The following is a 21,538-nucleotide window of genomic DNA, read 5'->3' on the forward strand; positions in this document are numbered from 1 at the left end:
CAGGTCCAGATCGTAGAATATGCATATAATTTACAGATTAGGATAGAAAACACTCCACAGTTTACAAAACTGTCAAAATATTGTCTGTGAGTATAACAAAACTGATTCTGCAGGCAAAAACCTGAGGAAATCTAACCCGGAAGTGATTATTATTATTATTTTTTAATCTGTGTTTCCTTGCCCGTCTTTCTTCTATTTAAAGGGGTATCAACCAGATTCCTTTACCAATGGCTTCCTCAGGCTGTGACCAGGCTTTAGACATAGTTTCAGGCTTTAATTTTGAAAAATGAGCGAGATTTTTCAAAACGAGTCAGGTGTTCTTTGAGTAGTTCCTGCGCGCGAGAGGGGTAGCTCTCCATTTTCTTTCTCTCTTTTATTGAATAGGTTACGGTCCGGTTGAAATATTATCGATTATGTTTGTAAAAAACAACCTGAGGATTGATTATAAAAAACATTTGACATGTTTCTACGAACATTACGGATACTTTTTGGAATTTTCGTTGAACGGAACGAGTCTTTGGTTTTCTGAACATAACGCGCAACCCAAATGGCGTTTTTTTGTTATAAAAGTAATATTTATCGAACAAAAATAACATTTATTGTGTAACTGGGAGTCTCGTGAGTGCAAACATCCGAAGATTATCAAAGTTAAGCGATTAATTGTATTGCTTTTCTGACATTCATGACCATGCTAATTTGGGGCTATCTGTTCTAGCATTGATTGATACACTCACAAAAGCTTGGATTGCTTTCGCTGCAAAGCATATTTTCAAAATCTGACACGATAGGTGGATTAACAACAAGCTAAGCTGTGTTTTGGTATATTTCACTTGTGATTGCATGATTATAAATGTTTTTAGCAATATTTTGCGCCCTGCAATTCAGCGGTTGTTTAGGAAAGTGATCCCGCTAACGGGATCCGTAGCGCAGAGAAGGCTTCTTAACAGCTTCTACCCCCAAGCCATAAGACCCCACCCTCTTCTCATTGCAAGCTGCTCTCTGATGTTTGTGTGACGTAAGGTGAGGCGTTCAGGCACAGGAGGGTGTGTGTGTGTGTGTTAATGTGTGCTCTGTAATGTAACTCAGCAGCTCCATCAACAGAAAACCAGTAGGCAAATGATCATTAATGGTGTCAGCAAGGATCCAGCGCTAGGTAACCGGGGAATCTGTTACTGCGCTTCCCAAACACATCACCCATCATGGCAACACTCATCACCAATTACGGCAACGCACACACACACACACACACACACACAACCTCCCATAGCTAACCCCCAACAGATGGCCAATTTAGCCAGACGTGAGGAGGAAGCCAATCAACTGCGTGACAGAGACTCATTAATGAGTTAGTTCTCCCCCTATGTTCCGTTTTCGTTTCTCTCCTACAATGCAAATCTAGAACTCTGTTTCAACTTTCTGTTGCATATGTAACCAGAGGTTGCAAACCTTACCCAAACCTCATTAATCCTGGTTCTATACCAAACAAATAACATATTTGAGTAAGTTTGCAACAGCAGGAAAATAATTAATTAATGAACATTTTTGTAGGGGCTGATAATTTTTTTCATTCAAAGTTGGAATTACAAACTTCAGAAAATTTTAAAACCTCAAATACACTACAAGTTTTACATTTCCTGCAACAGGGTGATCAAATGAAGATGTGTAGATCCACTCCAGTCCACTCCAGCCTATACCAAGAACAGAATACTTCCATGAATCAATAGTGTAGAGTCATGGTCTAATTTTCCTAATTACAGCGCAGTGAGACGTCGGCCCTGCCTGGAAGTGCTGATTGGGCCGGGCGATGAATATATATCTTTCAGCTAGACGACTGATCCCTTCCTTCTGCATAGTCCACAGTTTGGGGCCTAGGGTGTGTGGCTCTATCCACCAGCTACACGGACATGACCTACTGCATTACTATTCACTCATTCACCTCCCTCCGTCTATCACAACCATGGACTTAATACATTGAGACAGAGACAGAGAGAGAGAGAGAGAGGTGGAGGAAAAGAGTGGAGCTAAGGTGTTTGAGTGTACATCCCAAATTGCACCCTTTTCCCTATGTAGTGCACAAGTTTTGACCAGGACTCATAGGCATTTGGGATACAGCCTGAGACTCCTACCTCCACCCCTCCAAAAAAAAAATCCTCACATCCTCTGCCTCTTAAAAACAACCTGGGGAAGCATTTTTCATTATTGATATCACTAAACCGAAATGTTACAAGAAGGTGAGAGAACCAGACTGGAATGCAGAAAAAGCAGAGAGAGTCCAGGGACAGAGTAGTACACCCGTTTATTCCGGTGAACATATTCTTGTGAACAAATTCCTGTGAACATATTCCTGTGAACATGCTTAGCAATGGTTTCTAGTTGCTAATCTTGTTGACAGGCCTTGGAGGCAGAGCCAAAGCTATTACGACCAAACATGGTCCATATATTTTCATGCATACTTAATCTGACGATACTAAACGAGTGTATGCTTATCCTCTAATTTGACGGCTCACCAGGTCCAGGGAGATCATTTAGGGCTGAATTTATGAGACAAGCCTATTACTAGGAGGATTTCTCCTCACACTCCGCTGGACACAGCTAGCTGTTTGTAGTCTGGCACAGTACAAGCACAGCCTAACTGCAGACAAGAGTGGGCCTACTGTAGACAGCATCTAGGGGCCAGATTCAGACTGGACGAGGCCTACTGTAAACAGCATCTAGGGGCCAGATTCAGACTGGACAAGGCCTACTGTAAACAGAATCTAGGGGCCAGATGCAGACTGGACGAGGCCTACTGTAAACAGCATCTAGGGGCCAGATTCAGACTGGACGAGGCCTACTGTAGACAGCATCTAGGGGCCAGATTCAGACTGGACGAGGCCTACTGTAGACAACATCTAGGGGCCAGATTCAGACTGGACGAGGCCTACTGTAGACAACATCTAGGGGCCAGATTCAGACTGGACGAGGCCTACTGTAGACAGCATCTAGGGGCCAGATTCAGACTGTACTAGGCCTACTGTAAACAGCATCTAGGGGCCAGATTCAGACTGGACGAGGCCTACTGTAGTAGACAGCCTCTTTTATCCAGATTCAGACTGGACGAGGCCTACTGTTGACAACATCTAGGGGCAAGATTCAGACTGGACGAGGCCTACTGTAGACAGCATCTAGGGGCCAGATTCAGACAGGACGAGGCCTACTTTAGACAGTATCTAGAGGCTAGATTCAGACTGGATGAGGCCTACTGTAGACAGCATCTAGAGGCTAGATTCAGACTGGACGAGGCCTACTGTAGACAGCATCTAGGGGCCAGATTCAGACTGGACAAGGCCTACTGTAGTAGACAGCATCTTTTATCCAGATTCAGACTGGACGAGGCCTACTGTAGACAGCATCTAGGGGCCAGATTCAGACAGGACGAGGCCTACTTTAGACAGTATCTAGAGGCTAGATTCAGACTGGATGAGGCCTACTGTAGACAGCATCTAGAGGCTAGATTCAGACTGGACGAGGCCTACTGTAGACAGCATCTAGGGGCCAGATTCAGACTGGACGAGGCCTACTGTAGACAGCATCTAGGGGCCAGATTCAGACAGGACGAGGCCTACTTTAGACAGTATCTAGAGGCTAGATTCAGACTGGACGAGCCCTACTGTAGACAGCATCTAGAGGCTAGATTCAGACTGGACGAGGCCTACTGTAGACAGTATCTAGAGGCCTGATTCACAATTGAGATAAGCATACTCAACTTAGACATTCACGTAAATCCTTCAATGATTTCAACAGGAGACTTTTGAGGAATTTGAATTAAGCCTGTGGATCATAAGCCATAATACCGCCGTGAGCCTTTTAGGACATCACATATTTTGCATCTTCTCAGGCCATCATATTCTAGACAGTCTATAACAATAGCAGTCCAACATTATCACATTACGATAGCATGTTGGAGGCAGACAGTAAAGTCACACTACAATGTTAAACCACATGGAAATGATCTGCTGTTTCTGTTGCTTACCTGGCCATGGCCACTCCAAATACACAGCCGCCCACGACGGACCAGAACCCAATCCAGCCAGCATCCACCTGTAGAGAGAGAGGGGGAGAATTTGAATAATTTAACTTTAGCTGCAGGCTAAAGTTAAATCTAGACTTGGTTTCTATCATAATCGCTCCTCTTTCACCCCAGCTGCAAAACTAACCCTGATTCAGATGACCATCCTACCCATGCTAGATTACGGGGACGTAATCTATAGATCGGCAGGTAAGGGTGCTCTCGAGTGGCTAGATGTTCTTTACCATTCGGCCATCAGATTTGCCACCAATGCTCTTTATAGGACACATCACTGCACTCTATTCTCCTCTGTAAACTGGTCATCTCTGTATACCCATCGGAAGACCCACTGGTTGATGCTTATTTATAAAACCCTCTTAGGCCTCACTCCCCCCTATCTGAGATATCTACTGCAGCCCTCATCCTCCACATACAACACCCGTTCTGCAAGTCACATTCTGTTAAAGGTCCCCAAAGCACACATCCCTGGATCGCTCGTCTTTTCAGTTCGCTGCAGCTAGCGACTGGAACGAGCTGCAACAAACACTCAAACTGGACAGTTTTATCTCAATCTCTTCATTCAAATACTCAATCATGGACACTCTTACTGACAGTTGTGGCTGCTTTGTGTGATGTATTGTTGTCTCTACCTTCTTGCCCTTTGTGCTGTTGTCTCTGCCCAATGTTTGTACCATGTTTTGTGCTGCTACCATGTCGTGCTGCTGCCATGTTGTGCTGCTACCATGCTGTGTTGTCATGTGTTTCTGCCTTGTTATGTTGTTGTCTTAGGACTCTCTAATGTAGTGTTGTGTCTCTTGTCGCGATATGCGTTTTCTCCTAGATTATTATTATTATTATTTTTTTCATCCCAGCCCCCGTCCCAGCAGGAGGCCTTTTGCCTTTTGGTAGGTCGTCATTGTAAATAAGAATTTGTTCTTAACTGACTTGCCTATTTAAATAAAATGTTAAATGCAATTTTAAAAATCAACAGAGCATAATGGTCCCTGAAGACAATAGAGAGATTGAGATCGAGAGAGAAAGAGAGAGAGAGAGGGGGAAGAAAGAATTAGAGGAGAGAGAGATTCCGTTATTATTCCATGTTCAATATGCCATACACGGCTCAGAGGACCTAGGGTAGACAGACAGCAGGCTCAGAGTGTCTGAAGACCGTGGAAACCTGTCAATCAAACCCAAGGTAAATTGAAGCCCTGTATTCTGAAAGTGGAATCGGAGTCAATGGAAACAGCTGGTGATGTCAGCATGATGTTTCATCACAGACAAATGCCTGCTCTGACAGATAGAGGCGGAGAAGAGAGGACAGACGTCATGACCATGGTCGTGTTCAGTAGAGCGAAAACAGAGTGAAACAGAGAGACACTACCTCAACTTGTCCAATACGAAGAGCAAAAAGGTTTTGCTACGGTGTTCTCCCATGAACTAGACCCAGGGCCTACTGTTGCAGAATCAGTATGAGAGGCTGACTACATCACAGATGGAGGCCAATGAGTCATCCACACACACACACACACACACACACACACACACACACACACACACACACACACACACACACACACACACACACACACACACACACACACACACACACACACACACACACACACACACGTCTCCGGTAGGTAGCAGGTAAATAAAGTAGGCTTCAAATCAGTGTCTGACTTCCAAGCCGAAGACTGCCAATGAAAGTGTGCTGCGGTTCACATCAATCTACCTGAAGCTGTAACTCAGGTGGGAAAAGAGGAGCAACATAGAGATGGCCAGATGTGAGAGTCAACAAGACGAGACCAGAACGTGCAGAAGAGGTCTAGAGGCCATTTGTAAACGTTTCTAGTAAAGGTACAAAGGTTCTTGAGATCACGTTAATGCTCACATCAATTTGAGAACTTGAACGCAAATCATTCTGTAAGCTATTTGAGTGTCAAAGAAGAAATCATTGCGTTTTGTGTGTGTGTGGTTAATTAACTGAAATATGCTCAGTGCTAGCTGCACCTGTACAGGCCTGATTTGTGCCGTGCTCAGCTTAATTATGCGTGTTGTTACTACTGTGTCAATAACCAGGAAATGCTTGCCGTTGTCATGCCGACATTTTGTACACTGTGGAAGCCAAGGCTTCAGGTTCCTGGCACATTCCCTTATTTGTTTTTCTGTTATTCTCTCTTGTTTCTAAGCCTTTTAAGACAGTTATCATGACACTGTGGGTTTAACACAACATGATGGCATTGCAATGCGAATTCATTCAGGGGTAACCACAGACAGCATCAAAAGACACAATGGAAGTTACAGTTGGTACACTGTTTGTCTGTCTGGAGGCATAACCAACCACCACCCGGACTGGACCCATATTCATAAAGCATCTAAGAGTAGGAGTTTTGATCTAGGATACATTATTATTTAAAAGGCAAAACTGATCCTAGATTAGCATTCCTACTCTGAAATGCCCAGCGGTTACACTACACTGTCTGGAGGCAGCAGAATTAAAGGAGACATTTTATTTTTTACAAACAAACCTCTCTTTATGTAAATTACATGTTATAGAAATGTCTAGAAACCTTTTTCGTGATTTTCCATGTGTTTGATAAACTTACCCCAGACAGCAAATCACTTCCTTATCCCCGTTGTGTAGTATGGGGGCCCCGAAAAACAAAAACACCCAAATATATCCTTTTAGAAACGGCAAAGCTCTCAGTATAGTGATACAGGTCTTTAGATTCTGTACACATGAAATTGTGTCCTTCCAAACTTTATCTGCAACATTATTTTCCATTTTGTAGCCCAGGAAAAGTACCAGGAGTTCACAACAGTGACTTTCCCAGTGCAGAAAGATTCTCTGTAATCAGAAAGCTGATGCCGCTGTGTTCTCAGGTGAAGTATCAACCTTCAGAGGGTTTTTTCTGCGTAACGACTTAATGGCCACCCTCCATTAACGGACCAATTAGATATGAGTGATTAACGCAGGGTGGGACCTTGTTCTTAATTAAAGCGATGCTAATTGCGTACAGTGACACAGAGACACTTAGCTACGTGCTTCAGGACACTGTCTGGTCCAGCACTGGGCTGGGTGTCTGAAGGGAGGGAGGGTTCCTGCACTCCACCCAGTACTAAGTTTCAGCTACAGCCACTTGCCCAGTCCCATCCATCCATCCACCCATCCCAAACCCCTTCACCCATCCCCAGCCCCCCCATCCTTATCCCCAGCCCCTAGCTGCTGCTGCAAGGTCCTCTACCTAGCCCAATCCCCTCAACCTGTTCCCATCCCCTTCAACCTGTCCCCATCCCCCCCAACCTGTCCCTGTCCCCATCCCCCTCAACCTGTCCCCATCCCCTTCAACCTGTCCCCATCCCCCCCAACCTGTCCCTGTCCCCATCCCCCTCAACCTGTCCCCAGCCCCATCCCCCTCAACCTAGCCCTATCCCACTCAACCTAGCCCCATCCCACTCAACCTAGCCCCATCCCACTCAACCTGTCCCCTCCCCATCCCCCCAACCTGTCCCAATCCCCCTCAACCTGTCCCCAGCCTCCTCAACCTGTCCCCAGCTCCATCCCCCTCAACCTGTCCTTTGCCCCATCCACCTACCTCAATCTGTCCTCTGCCCCACCCCCTCAACCTGTCCCCATCCCCCTCCTCCTCAATCTGTCCCCATCCCCCTCCACCTGTCTCCAGCCCCCTCAACCTGTCCCCAGCTCCATCCTCCTCAACCTGTCCTCTACCCAATCCACCTCAACCTGTCCCCATCCCCCTCCTCCTCAACCTGTCCCCATCACCCTCAACCTGTCCCCATCCCCCTACCCCTCAACCTGTCTCCAGCCCCCTCAACCTGTCCCCAGCTCCATCCCCCTCAACCTGTCCTCTGCCCAATCCACCTCAACCTGTCCCCATCCCCCTCCTCCTCAACCTGTCCCCATCCCCCTCAACCTGTCTCCAGCCCCCTCAACCTGTCCCCAGCTCCATCCACCTCAACCTGTCCTCTGCCCCATCCACCTCAACCTGTCCTCTGCCCCATCCCCCTCAACCCCATCCACCTCAACCCTCCCCAGCCCCCTCAACCTGTCCCCAGCCCCATCCCCCTCAACCTGTCCCCATCCACCTCATCCTCCCTTTCCCTAGCCCCATCCACCTCAACCCTCCCTCACCCCATCCACCTTAACCCCCCCGCCAGTCCCCTCAAACCTCCCCAGCCCCATCCACTTCAAACCTCCCCCTCCCCAGCCCCAGCCCCATCCACCTCATCCTCCACCCTCCCCAGCCCCATCCACCTCATCCTCCACCCTCCCCAGCCCCATCCACCTCAACCCTCCATACTTGTCTCTGTGCCATACTTGTCTCTGTGCTAAAATGTCTTATTTATAGGATCAATTCCCTGTCCATATAAATGGCACCATATTCCCTACATAGGGCTTTTGTCAAAAGTAGTGCACTATGGGCCCTGGCCAAATGTAGTGCACAGTATAGGGAATAGGGTGCCATTTGGGATGCAAACAACGTGTCAGGGGTAGTGGGTCAATGGGAGTGGGTGTTCTGGGAAAGACAGGATGATGCAAAAAGAGAGGAAGAAAAACAAAGTGGTCACCTTATCAGGGAAAGAAAGAAAAAGCAAGTCTCTGACTGCTTTGTCTACAGACACACAGACACACTGTGAAGACTGGCAGATTGAAAACAGCATTTGATATCTGCAGAACATAGCCTGTTAAATGAGAACAGCAGAGACCAGCACAGCCCCTGCCGTGGCTGGAGTGACACGGCAGCACCAACATTGGCAAGTGGCATTTGATTGGAGAAGTGGAGAGCAGCTGAGAGGTGATTGGGAGGCAGTGAAGGGGGACGAGGGGCTAAAGCAGCACCTCTATATCGATCGCCTCGCTGCAGAGAGAGAGAAAGAGAGCTCTGTCTGGGATGACAGTGGGACCACACAGCGTGTAGCGTAGAGAAGACTGGCAAATGAACCATCCATAAGAGGGATAGAGGGTGTGTGTGTGTGTGTGTGTGTGCGTGTGTGTGTGTCTGTGTACCGCATCACTCACTTTGCTTGCACTGTTATCCTCTTGATCCCTGACCTAAATAGGATTAGTATGTGTGTCAGACAGTCACAGCTATAGAGCTATCATTTCACACCTCATATCTACCCTGACTGTATTCTTTTCAATGAATCTCCTGATAGCGTCTTATCAGAATAAGGTCATGGTTCGTTGGTTCCAAGACTGACGTGCACCTTGCAGGTTGTAGCGTATCGAAAGTTACCGTAGTGTATGAGGTTTGCAGCTCCCAAGCTGTATAGAAAGTTACAGTAGTGTATGATGTTTGAAACTTTGAAATCAACAGCTAACATAACACCTTAAATCCTTAAAGTCTGAAACATGACCCAGCCAAGCTGCACTGCTTCTTGACACAATGCCCGCTTAACCCAGAAGCCAGCTGCACCAATGTGTCGGAGGGAACACCGTACACCTGGCGACCGTGTTCGCATGCATGCGCCCGGCCCGCACAGGAGTCGCTAGAGCGCGGGACAAGGAAATCTCGGCTTGCCAAACCCTCTCCTAACCCGGACGACGCTGGGCCAATTGTGCGCCGCCTCATGGGTCTCCCAGTCACGGCCAGCTGTGACACAACCTGGGATCGAACCCGGGTCTGTAGTGACGCTTCAAGTGCCTTAGATCGCTGCACCACTCGTGCAGCTCCTGCAAATTGATTTGAACAAACAATTGGTCCCCCCAAAAAATGCGGCCCTCTGTTGAATTTCAAAATTCCGATGTGGCCCTCGAGCGAAAAGGTTTGCCCACCCCTGTATTAGAGTGAGCCTGTGTCAGAATCCAGAATATAAATACGTGCTGTATATAGACCATATATCATTTGGAAGGAAAATGGTATGTACAACTATGTGGAGAAGTGTATACAGTCGTGGCCAAAAGTTTTGAGAATGACACAAATATACACTTTCACAAAGTCTGCTGCCTCAGTGTCTTTAGATATTTTTGTCAGATGTTACTATGGAATACTGAAGTATAATTACAAGCATTTCATAAGTGTCAACGGCTTTTATTGACAATTAAATGAAGTTGATGCAAAGAGTCAATATTTGCAGTGTTGACCCTTCTTTTTCAAGACCTCTGCAATCCACCCTGGCATGCTGTCAATTAACTTCTGGGCCACATCCTGACTGATGGCAGCCCATTCTTGCATAGTCAATGCTTGGAGTTGGTCAGAATTTGTGGGTTTTTGTTTGTCTACCTGCCTCTTGAGGATTGACCACAAGTTCTCAATGGGATTAAGGTCTGGGGAGTTTCCTGGCCATGGACCCAAAATATCGATGTTTTGTTCCCCGAGCCACTTAGTTATCACTTTTGCCTTATGGCAAGGTGCTCCATCATGCTGGAAAAGGCATTGTTCGTCACCAAACTGTTCCTGGATGGTTGGGAGAAGTTGCTCTCGGAGGATGTGTTGGTACCATTCTTTATTCATGGCTGTGTTCTTAGGCAAGATTGTGAGTGAGCCCACTCCCTTGGCTGAGAAGCAACCCCACACATGTATGGTCTCAGGATGCTTTACTCTTGGCATGACACAGGACTGATGGTATCCCTCACCTTGTCTTCTCCGGACAAGCTTTTTTCCAGATGTCCCAAACAATCGCAAAGGGGATTCATCAGAGAAAATTACTTTACCCCAGTCCTCAGCAGTCCAGTCCCTGTACCTTTTGCAGAATATCAGTCTGTCCCTGATGTTTTTCCTGGAGAGAAGTGGCTTCTTTGCTGCCCTTCTTGACACCAGGCCATCCTCCAAAAGTCTTACTTACTTAAAATCTTACTGGCAGCAATATCCTTGCCTGTTAAGTCCTTTTTGTGCAAAGCAATGATGACGGCACATGTTTCTTTGCAGGTAACCATGGTTGACAGAGGAAGAACAATGATTCCAAGCACCACCCTCCTTTTGAAGCTTCCAGTCTGTTATTCGAACTCAATCATGCTTCTACACCTGCATTGCTTGCTGTTTGGGGTTTTAGGCTGGGTGTCTGTACAGCACTTCGAGATATTAGCTGATGTACGAAGGGCTATATAAAATAAACTTGATTTGATTTGAATCAGCATGACAGAGTGATCTCCAGCCTTGTCCTCGTCAACACTCACACCTGTGTTAACTTCTTATGGCTGCAGGGGCAGTATTGAGTAGCTTGGATGAAAGGTGCCCAGAGTAAACGGCCTGCTCCTCAGTCCCAGTTACTAATATATGCATATTATTAGTAGTATTGGATAGAAAACACTGAGAAAAAATCCAAACAGGAAGTGAGAATTCTGAGAGTCGTCGATGTTAAAGTCATCGCCTATTCAATTCCCTGTAATATATGGATCTGTTTGCACTTCCTACGCCTTCCACTAGATGTCAACAGTCAGTAGAACGTGGAATGAAGCTTATGCTGTGTTGTGGGACCGGATGGGAGGTGTTTGAATCAGTGGTCTGGTAGAGTGCCAGTTCTTGGTCACGCACTTTCCTCATGATATCGCCATGCGTTCCATTACTGATAGAGACTGAAAAGAATGCTCCGGTAGGAACGTTATTGGATATAGATGATAACAACATCCTGAAGATTGATTCTCTACCATTTGACCAGTTTATTCGACTTGTATTATAACTTTTTGAAGTTTTCGTCCGATGTTTGCCTGCATCTGCGCGAGCGTTTGGACACGTGTACTACACATGCTAGCAAAATTTGCTAATTGGACATAAGTAATGGACATTATCGAACAAAACAACGATTTATTGTGGAACTAGGATTCCTGGCACTGCATTCTGATGAAGATAATCAAAGGTAAGGGAATATTTATGATGTAATTTCGTATTTCTGTTGACTCCAACATGGCGGCTAATTTGGCTATTGTTCTGAGCGCCGTCTCAGATTATTGCATGGTTTGTTTTTTCCGTAAAGTCTTTTTGAAATCTGACACAGCGGTTGCATTAAGGAGAGGTATATCTATAATTCCATGTGTATAACTTGTATTATCATCTACATTTATGATGAGTATTTCTGTTGAAACGACGTGGCTATGCAAAATCACTTGATGTTTTTGGAACTAGTGAATGTAACGCGCCAATGTAAACTCAGATTTTTTTATATAAATATGAACTTTATCAAACAAAACATGCATGTATTGTGTAACATGAAGTCCTATGAGTGTCATCTGATGAAGATAATCAAAGGTTAGTGATTAATTTTATCTCTATTTCTGCTTTTTGTGAAAGCTATCTTTCGCTGGAAAAATGGCTGTGCTTATTGTGGTTTGGTGGTGACCTAACATAATCGTTTGTAGTGCTTTCGCTGAAAAGCATATTTGAAATCGGACACTTTGGTGGGATTAACAACAAGATTACCTTTAAAATGATATAAGACACCTGTATGTCTGAGGAATTTTAATTATGAGATTTCTGTTGTTTGAATTTGGCGCCCTGCACTTTCACTGGCTGTTGTCATTGCAGCCATAAGAAGTTAACGAGAGAATCATTGACATGATGTCAGCTGGTCCTTTTGTGGCAGGGCTGAAATGCAGTGGAAATGTTTTTGGGGGATTCAGTTCATTTGCATGGCAAAGAGGAACTTTTCAATTAATTGCAATTCATCTGATCACTCTTCATAACATTCTGGAGTATATGCAAATTGCCATCATACAAACTGAGGCAGCAGACTTTGTGAAAATTAATATTTGTGTCATTCTCAAAACTTTTGGCCACGACTGTAAATACCAAGGAATTATAATTTGATAACTCCCGATAAGGGCGGTTCCCACCTCGGGCCAGGATACAGCCCTTGGAGGGAGTTGTCACACGATAATTCCCGAGTTCTCAGGCATTATTGCTTAATTGAACACTGGTCACCTTATATTCTGTTTCTATACTGCTGTTTATGTGTATGTATATACTTTATTCTCCACATAGCTCATCCGAATATACCTACTACTGCATTCTGAAGTTGCTACCCAAGTGGGCTGGTCACTTTAGTTATTTTCTTATGTTTTGACCCAGTCGTTCATTCTAATTGTTCTATTAATTCGATGTTGGTATGCTAAACAAATCAGTGGCATGTAGCTAGCTAGCTGAGATTCAATGATAAGAGACAAGTTCAATAATGAATGATTTAAAAAAAAATCCAATAGGCATACATAGGTAACAACTATTATGGTGAGCGAGTCCGAGCTAACCAAGCTTGTTGGTGATGTTAATAGTAATTGCCTCTTCTTTGGCAGAGAATCCCACTCACATCGTTGGCAGCTAAAATGGCACTCCAGTGCTTTCTGCCAATAACTATTGAGTGAGCTCTCACACCGATTGCCACTCACAGCCATTATTTTCCTTGCATACAGGCCCGCATCGGATACCTTTTGCATTCTGAAGTTGCTACCCAAGCGGGCTGATCGTTCGATATTCTCATGTCTTGACCCAGTCGTTCATTCTAATCGTTCTATGCATTCAATGTTGCTATGTAACACAAATCAGTGGCATGTAGCTAGCTGAGATTCAATGTTGCTATGTAACACAAATCAGTGGCATGTAGCTAGCTGAGATTCAATGTTGCTATGTAAAACAAATCAGTGGCATGTAGCTAGCTGAGATTCAATGTTGCTATGTAAAACAAATCAGTGGCATGTAGCTAGCTGAGATTCAATGTTGCTATGTAAAACAAATCAGTGGCATGTAGCTAGCTGAGATTCAATGTTGCTATGTAACACAAATCAGTGGCATGTAGCTAGCTGAGATTCAATGTTGCTATGTAAAACAAATCAGTGGCATGTAGCTAGCTGAGATTCAATGTTGCTATGTAACACAAATCAGTGGCATGTAGCTAGCTGAGATTCAATGTTGCTATGTAAAACAAATCAGTGGCATGTAGCTAGCTGAGATTCAATGTTGCTATGTAACACAAATCAGTGGCATGTAGCTAGCTGAGATTCAATGTTGCTATGTAACACAAATCAGTGGCATGTAGCTAGCTGAGATTCAATGTTGCTATGTAACACAAATCAGTGGCATGTAGCTAGCTGAGATTCAATGTTGCTATGTAACACAAATCAGTGGCATGTAGCTAGCTGAGATTCAATGTTGCTATGTAACACAAATCAGTGGCATGTAGCTAGCTGAGATTCAATGATTATGAGAGACAACAAGTTCAATAATTAATGATTTAATAATATCCAATAGGCCTACATAAGCTGGTAAATGAATTAATGGAATTCTGAGTGTTTACAGTTTCCATGGTGAATTATTAGTTTCTCGTTGATACTTGGGCTAGCTGGCACAGGAGAGATCGCATTTGTAAAATGATACATTGTTGCACAGGTCGTAGAGGCAGACTGGTAGGTTTATAACCGCCAACTGTTGCAAACCAAATAGCAGCATGGAAAAATATTGTGTAGACAATCTTTTTCAGAGGGAGATGAATACGTCATGGTATTTTATGGAAGTTGTTGTCCCTCAAATCAACCAATTAGCATCCAGGATGCAAACAACTCGTTTTATAATGACTCTACATACATGGGACATTAGTCTCAAGGTGCAAGGCTAGTGATGGCTGTTCAAGTCAAACTAACACTCCTTCAGCTTCTGAGGAGTGAATGCTCTCATTATGATGCATTTTAATGACTCAGTATGTTTATACGTTTTGAGCCTGGGGAAACTGTTCAGAGTTCAGCTATGCATCTTTGTGACACCATCTTTAGATAGGGAGATAAGTGAGAATAGTTCCTAATGATTTCCTTTCCACGACAAATGAAACCATTAGACATAAAGAGTATAAAGAATTGAGGTTCTGACAGAAAGGAAAGATAGTGAGGTGAATACAACAAGGCTGTGTGTGTGTGTGTGTGTGTGTGTGTGTGTGTGTGTGTGTGTGTGTGTGTGTGTGTGTGTGTGTGTGTGTGTGTGTGTGTGTGTGTGTGTGTGTGTGTGTGTGTGTGTGTGTGTGTGTGTGTGTGTGTGATCCCACAGCTCTGTCATTTTTTCTCAAGAACCTGGCTGATGATAACCTTGAAAAGAAGACTCTTTTGTCTCCTTTGAGCCACTACTATCTTGTTGGAAGTAGAGGGTGCTCTGGTCTGCATCCCAACATCTCCTCTTCTCACTTTCTCTCTCATCCTGAAATCTCTGATGCTAATCCAGGATGGTTGAAGGGTCTGAGACAATGCCGGTCTCATTAAGATAAGAATCTCAAGTGTTAAGTGCCTGGCTATCTTGACGTGCTCCACATTTTCCCGCATGCAAATAAAGTTCTGTCGATTCCATGTATGTTTGATTAGACCCTTAAAAGGTGAAACCACTTGGAGAGAGGAAGTGGACAGAAAAAAGAGGAAGACGGCCCAACCAAACAAGCCCCATGTAGAGGATCATTTTTTATTTCAAAGTATTATTCACAAGGGCCTGCTTATTTTTAATGAGTCCAGGATGGGAAAGTAAAGTCGACTTTGTGAAGAAGATTTTACATTGTGTTGCTGTGGCTCTGTCCACTGGGGGTTAATTATGAGTCAACATCCATTTTAGCCTGTGAAATGACATTCTGCATCCCAAATGGTACCCTACTCCCACAGGGTTCTGGTCAAAAGTAGTGCAATATGTGGGGAATAGGGTGCCATTTCAAAAGTAAACATTAATTTCAGCCAGGGAAATCAAACTCTGTGTGTTTGCCTCAGACAATTAGCCATATCACAGGCCCAGTTAGAATAAGGGGAGGTTTTCAGGCAGGCTGGCGGGCCTGTTTCAGTGCTTCAGAAGGTGAGCACCAACACAGAGTTCAGATAGCTATTGAAACACGCCTTTTTCATTGTGGGTGCGTACCAGCGCGGGTCATTTGTATGAAATTGGCAGAAAATGCTGTAAATGCTCTAATGTAATAAATTACCTTAAGAAGTGATCAGTTTGAAAATGTCTAAATTGTCTTCCAGAACTGCTATTACTGTAGTACATTCAGAGTGAATAAAGTGAGTAATGATACGCTAGTTCAGAAAACACTTCTCAACTTTGAAGACAATCTGTATCTTTGGTATGTTCTAAACCCAGCAGACATGTTGTGGGTGTTGGGTCAGGTGTGTGTTCCTCACCTGGCTGACTCTGGCAGGGGTGAGGATCATGTCCAGAACTCCTGACCAGCCTGCCACCACTCCTGTAGGCACCGCGTAGGCCAACGCTATCATCAGGAACCGGAAATTACTGGAGGGCAAGAGAGAGAGAGAGAAACAAAGGCGTTTTAGCAGCAAGTCCACTGCCTAGAGAAGTCCTACAGTATCACTGCCTAGAGAAGTCCTACAGTATCACTGCCTAGAGAAGTCCTACAGTATCACTGCCTAGAGAAGTCCTACAGTATCACTGCCTAGAGAAGTCCTGCAGTATCACTGCCTAGTAAAGTCACACAGTATCACTGCCTAGAGAAGTCCTACAGTATCACTGCCTAGAGAAGTCCTACAGTATCACTGCCTAGAGAAGTCCTACAGTATCACTGCCTAGAGAAGTCCTACAGTATCACTGCCTAGTAAAGTCACACAGTATCACTGCCTAGAGAAGTCCTACAGTATCACTGCCTAGAGAAGTCCTACAGTATCACTGCCTAGTAAAGTCATACAGTATCACTGCCTAGAGAAGTCCTACAGTATCACTGCCTAGTAAGGTCACACAGTATCACTGCCTAGAGAAGTCCTACAGTATCACTGCCTAGTAAAGTCATACAGTATCACTGCCTAGAGAAGTCCTACAGTATCACTGCCTAGATAAGTCCTACAGTATCACAACCTAGGAAAGTCCTACAGTATCACTGCCTAGTAAAGTCCTACATTATCACAACCTAGTAAAGTCCTACAGTATCACAACCTAGTAAAGTCCTACAGTATCACAACCTAGTAAAGTCCTACAGTATCACTGCCTAGTAAAGTCTTACAGTATCACAACCTAGTAAAGTCCTACAGTATCACTGCCTAGTAAAGTCCTACAGTATCACTGCCTAGTAAAGTCCTACACTATCACAAGCTAGCAAAGTCCCATTTAATTCCATTATGAGTCATCATGACAAACTAAACGTTTAACTCAAAACTTTTACATTTGGTGATGAATGAAGGGTAATCTCTGGGGAAAGAAAAACGATCTATAACCCGTGTGCATGACAGGAATACATATGTCTGTGTCTGAGACAATACAGAGCAAAGCCCCATCCGTCCCCTTCCTTCTCTCTGGTTGATAATGTGTTGAGACGTGCCACCAGACAGCCTCTTGCTTTCCTATCCTGTCAGCTAGCACCACACAGCATCTCTGACTGTCAGGCACGATCTATCCCACATCACAATGTGGTGACAGAGAGATAAACACCTGGCCATGAACCAGGAAGAGATGAGAAGAGCTGCTTGACAGGCTGGCAATACTAGCTCCAAGATGAGGTTTGAATACGGGGGAGAGCAGCTAAGAAATGGAATCGACAAATGGAGAACCGGGATCCTTTCATGTGGTGACACCAACCACATACACAGACACACAGACACACAGACACACAGACACCTACTTAATCACGGATTTACTTGTACAAATGGGTTTGGAAATAGTAGCATGTCAAACAAAGTCATTTCATCTGAGATGTTGATCTGAGACAATGATTTCCTCTGATTGTTCTGTGACTCAAAGATCCCTGGAAGGAAGATTATGGCTTTCTGCTAATTGAGTGGATTACGCCAATCGCATCTGAATCAATTCCCCGGCCCTGCTTCCTCTCTGAGTCTACAACGGACACATTTACCACCTGCTGTAATTCATGGTTGTGAGAACATTATGGCTGGATGCTATGCAGTCAGAAATGATGAGAGTGTATCGGTTAGGACCAGGGCCAACTAAGTGAGATACCTACGTTACGGAAACAGAACCTAATCTTGTGTGCTCTTTCACTGGCTAACAGCCTGAGAGGAGAGACATAAGAGACTGAGGGTCTTTAATATAAACTGTTGTAAGGGGTTGGTCATATCAATGGGACTTTGGCCAGTTCTGTCAGTCTTTGTAAACACTGACAAACCACAGAGAGGGTGGTTATTTTCCTCAGGGTTGTTTTTGATCTCCCCCTGAGGATGAGGAAGGCCTTAAGAATTCACCAGATGCCCCTCCACCATACACACGGGACGCCGCTGGCATATCAATGGAAACAAACAAATGCATGAGTAAACGGCTGCTGTCCGTAGTGAACGGACGTTAGGGAAACAAAAACAATCCTCCTCAGAGAGACAGATTTCCCCTTCCATGACGGCTGCTGTCACTGTCAGCCTAGACGCCTGGTGATTTAATGGTGCTGTTAGGCGGGTGAAGTGATAGTTCCCAAATTAAATCAGCGGCGCGGAGACGCAGTGGGGACAGGGTCTTATGGTTGATTGTAATTGGTCATAGAGTGATTGGAGTGGTGCCAGACAGACAGTGTTAGCAGCTAGGTGAGACTGGGGAATGGGGGGCTCCTCTGTTAGCGAGAGTCTCCGCTCTGTGTTCAGACACACACACACACACACAGACTCCTGGATGCACTGGCCTGATGATTAGAGAGACATTTGTAGAAATGCTCATAAACCATGAAGGGCTGGCACTCTTACTCCTCTCACTTGATTAGCTATTAGTCCGTGCTGAGACGGAACAGGCATAAACTAACTCTAAGGAGAGAGACGGACAGGGAAGTCGACTAGGGGCTGTACGTATCAAGAGTAGGAATGCTGAGGATCAAGTACCCCTGTTCATTCATTATAATCAATGAGGTTGAGCTGATCAACACTGATCAACAGATCAGCACTCCTACTTTGTGAAAACGGACCGATCATGGATTTAAAAGAATTGGATTGGTGTAAGCATTGGCTGGAGGGAGTTTTCCATGATGTTTTCCACCCAGTACCCTGTCCTGTGGTACTCGACTACCTGGCCTTGGAGGAGTTGAGAGTCGAGAGAGACGGACTCGTAAAAGTGTGTTGATGGAACGCTCTCTCTATCTCTGCTGTGATGGCAGGAATCAATAACAGCACCTTTTCCCATCCCACAGCTTAGTTAGATCACTGTATAGAAAGGCTGTCCCAAATGGCACCCTATGCCCCATGTAGTGCACTTTATAGCCCATAGGGCTCTGGTCAAAAGTTTTAATACATGTAATAGGGTGCTATTTGGGACACAGACTAAGTAAGCACAGCACAGGGCCGGCCTGTGGAGGGTGAAATATTCCAGGGAGCCATGAAGCCAGCGGCATCATCAGCTAAGTGCCATTTGTCCTTGACAGGTCTTGGCTGGAGTTCAATGCATCAGAATGAGCAGGAGAAAACGTTCCCAGGCAAAATGACTGTTATTGTAATAATGGGACCTTCATCAATGCTGCTAGCTAACATCATTACTATTCTCAGAGCAGTGGTCACGTAGTACTGATAACCTTTCTAAATGTGTGGAGAGCTGGATAACGTCCCAAATGGCACCCTATTCCCTATATAGTGCACTACTTTTGACCAGACCTGTGTTCTGATTAGGCTCTGCAGCGGAAGGGAACGGCTGGGCGAACTTGTCATTTACTACGGTTCAAACTCTCTCTGTCTGGCACAGCAACAAAATGGAAGGAAGGGGCACAAATGGTGGCTTAGGATACTGGCTTAGAAAACCTAGCAAACTTTAGAAAACAGAATGTTGCTGCTAACCCAGGTCCATCTTTCTTTGACGAGTGGAACTTAGATATTCAGGGCCCAATTTTTCCCTTCCTTCTGTCCACAATCCTTCTGTACAGTAGAACTCCCAGCAGCCAGACAGCCATTGATGCTGCTTGAGTGTGATACAGTTCAGACTGGCAGCTGGAAGGCTGCTTATCAGTGGGACTCCAGATCGCATTACAGTCCCAATGGGACAGTCCAGACAAAGTGTGTGTGTGTGTGTGTGTGTGTGTGTGTGTGTGTGTCAGACAGTGTGTACACTGGGTTTATGACCTCTCTTGAAGCTCTGTGCTTAGCAGCTTAGTTTGTTATTGTTTATCATCGGTGAGAGTCAGTAAGAACTAGAGACAGAAAGAGAGAGAGGGAGAGCAAGAGAGAGAAAGAGAGATCTGCCTGGCTGGAGGGGCTGACTGTAGGGAGTTACAGAGAGCCAAGCAGCCAACCCGCTTTCTCACTGGCTGTCCACGGCCCAGCGCTTCATCCCAGTCCCACAACCCACAGGCCATCATTCCTCGGCCCATTCCATTCCACCACAACCAGACAGGATACACACCACAGGAACAGAATCCGCGGATGGCAATGAGTGCTCTAGCTCCCATCCAAAAACAGCACCATTTCCCCCAGCTCTCAGTGTGTGTGATGCAAGGCTAGGAGGACAGTGCATTCTGAATGCTGTATGAGTATGTTACATGACCCCAGAGGACCCTGGCTGTATGAGTACAGTATGTTACAGGACCCCAGACTCCAGAGGACCATGGCTGTATGAGTACAGTATGTTACAGGACCCCAGACTCCAGAGGACCCTGGCTGTATGAGTACAGTATGTTACAGGACCATGGACTCCAGAAGACCCTGGCTGTATGAGTACAGTATGTTACAGGACCATGGACTCCAGAGGACCATGGCTGTATGAGTACCCCAGACTCCACAGGACCATGGCTGTATGAGTACAGGACCCCAGACTCCAGAGAACCCTGGCTGTATGAGTACAGTATGTTACAGGACCATGGACTCCAGAAGACCCTGGCTGTATGAGTACAGTGTGTTACAGGACCCCAGACTCCAGAGGACCATGGCTGTATGAGTACAGGACCCCAGACTCCAGAGGACCCTGGCTGTATGAGTACAGTGTGTTACAGGACCATGGACTCCAGAGGACCCTGGCTGTATGAGTACAGTATGTTACAGGACCCCAGACTCCAGAAGACCATGGCTGTATGAGTACAGTATGTTACAGGACCCCAGACTCCAGAGGACCCTGGCTGTATGAGTACAGTATGTTACAGGACCATGGACTCCCGAGGACCATGGCTGTATGAGTACAGGACCCCAGACTCCAGAGGACCATGGCTGTATGAGTATAGTGTGTTACAGGACCATGGACTCCAGAGGACCATGGCTGTATGAGTACAGTATGTTACAGGACCCCAGACTCCAGAAGACCCTGGCTGTATGAGTACAGTATGTTACAGGACCATGGACTCCAGAGGACCCTGGCTGTATGAGTACAGTATGTTACAGGACCATGGACTCCAGAGGACCCTGGCTGTATGAGTACAGTATGTTACAGGACCATGGACTCCAGAGGACCCTGGCTGTATGAGTACAGTATGTTACAGGACCATGGACTCCAGAGGACCATGGCTGTATGAGTACAGTATGTTACAGGACCATGGACTCCAGAGGACCCTGGCTGTATGAGTACAGTATGTTACAGGACCCCAGACTCCAGAGGACCCTGGCTGTATGAGTACAGTATGTTACAGGACCATGGACTCCAGAAGACCCTGGCTGTGTATGGATGAGGA

At 45.4% G+C, this 21,538-nt stretch overlaps 1 protein-coding gene across 1 annotated transcript in view; it reads right to left on the minus strand.

Moving 5' to 3' along the window:
* The window catches only part of slc49a4 (solute carrier family 49 member 4), a 78,906-nt gene that overhangs the window by 26,142 nt on the left and 31,226 nt on the right, over positions 1-21,538 (minus strand). The window contains exons 5-6 of the mRNA XM_071341864.1: positions 16,140-16,248; positions 4,013-4,080 (exon numbers count right to left, since the gene is read on the minus strand). Of these exons, the coding sequence (XP_071197965.1) occupies positions 4,013-4,080; positions 16,140-16,248 (177 nt within the window). The remainder of the gene's footprint in view (positions 1-4,012; positions 4,081-16,139; positions 16,249-21,538) is intronic.

This window comes from Salvelinus alpinus, chromosome 14 (assembly GCF_045679555.1).
Source record: "Salvelinus alpinus chromosome 14, SLU_Salpinus.1, whole genome shotgun sequence".
NCBI classification, from domain to species: Eukaryota; Metazoa; Chordata; class Actinopteri; order Salmoniformes; family Salmonidae; genus Salvelinus; species Salvelinus alpinus.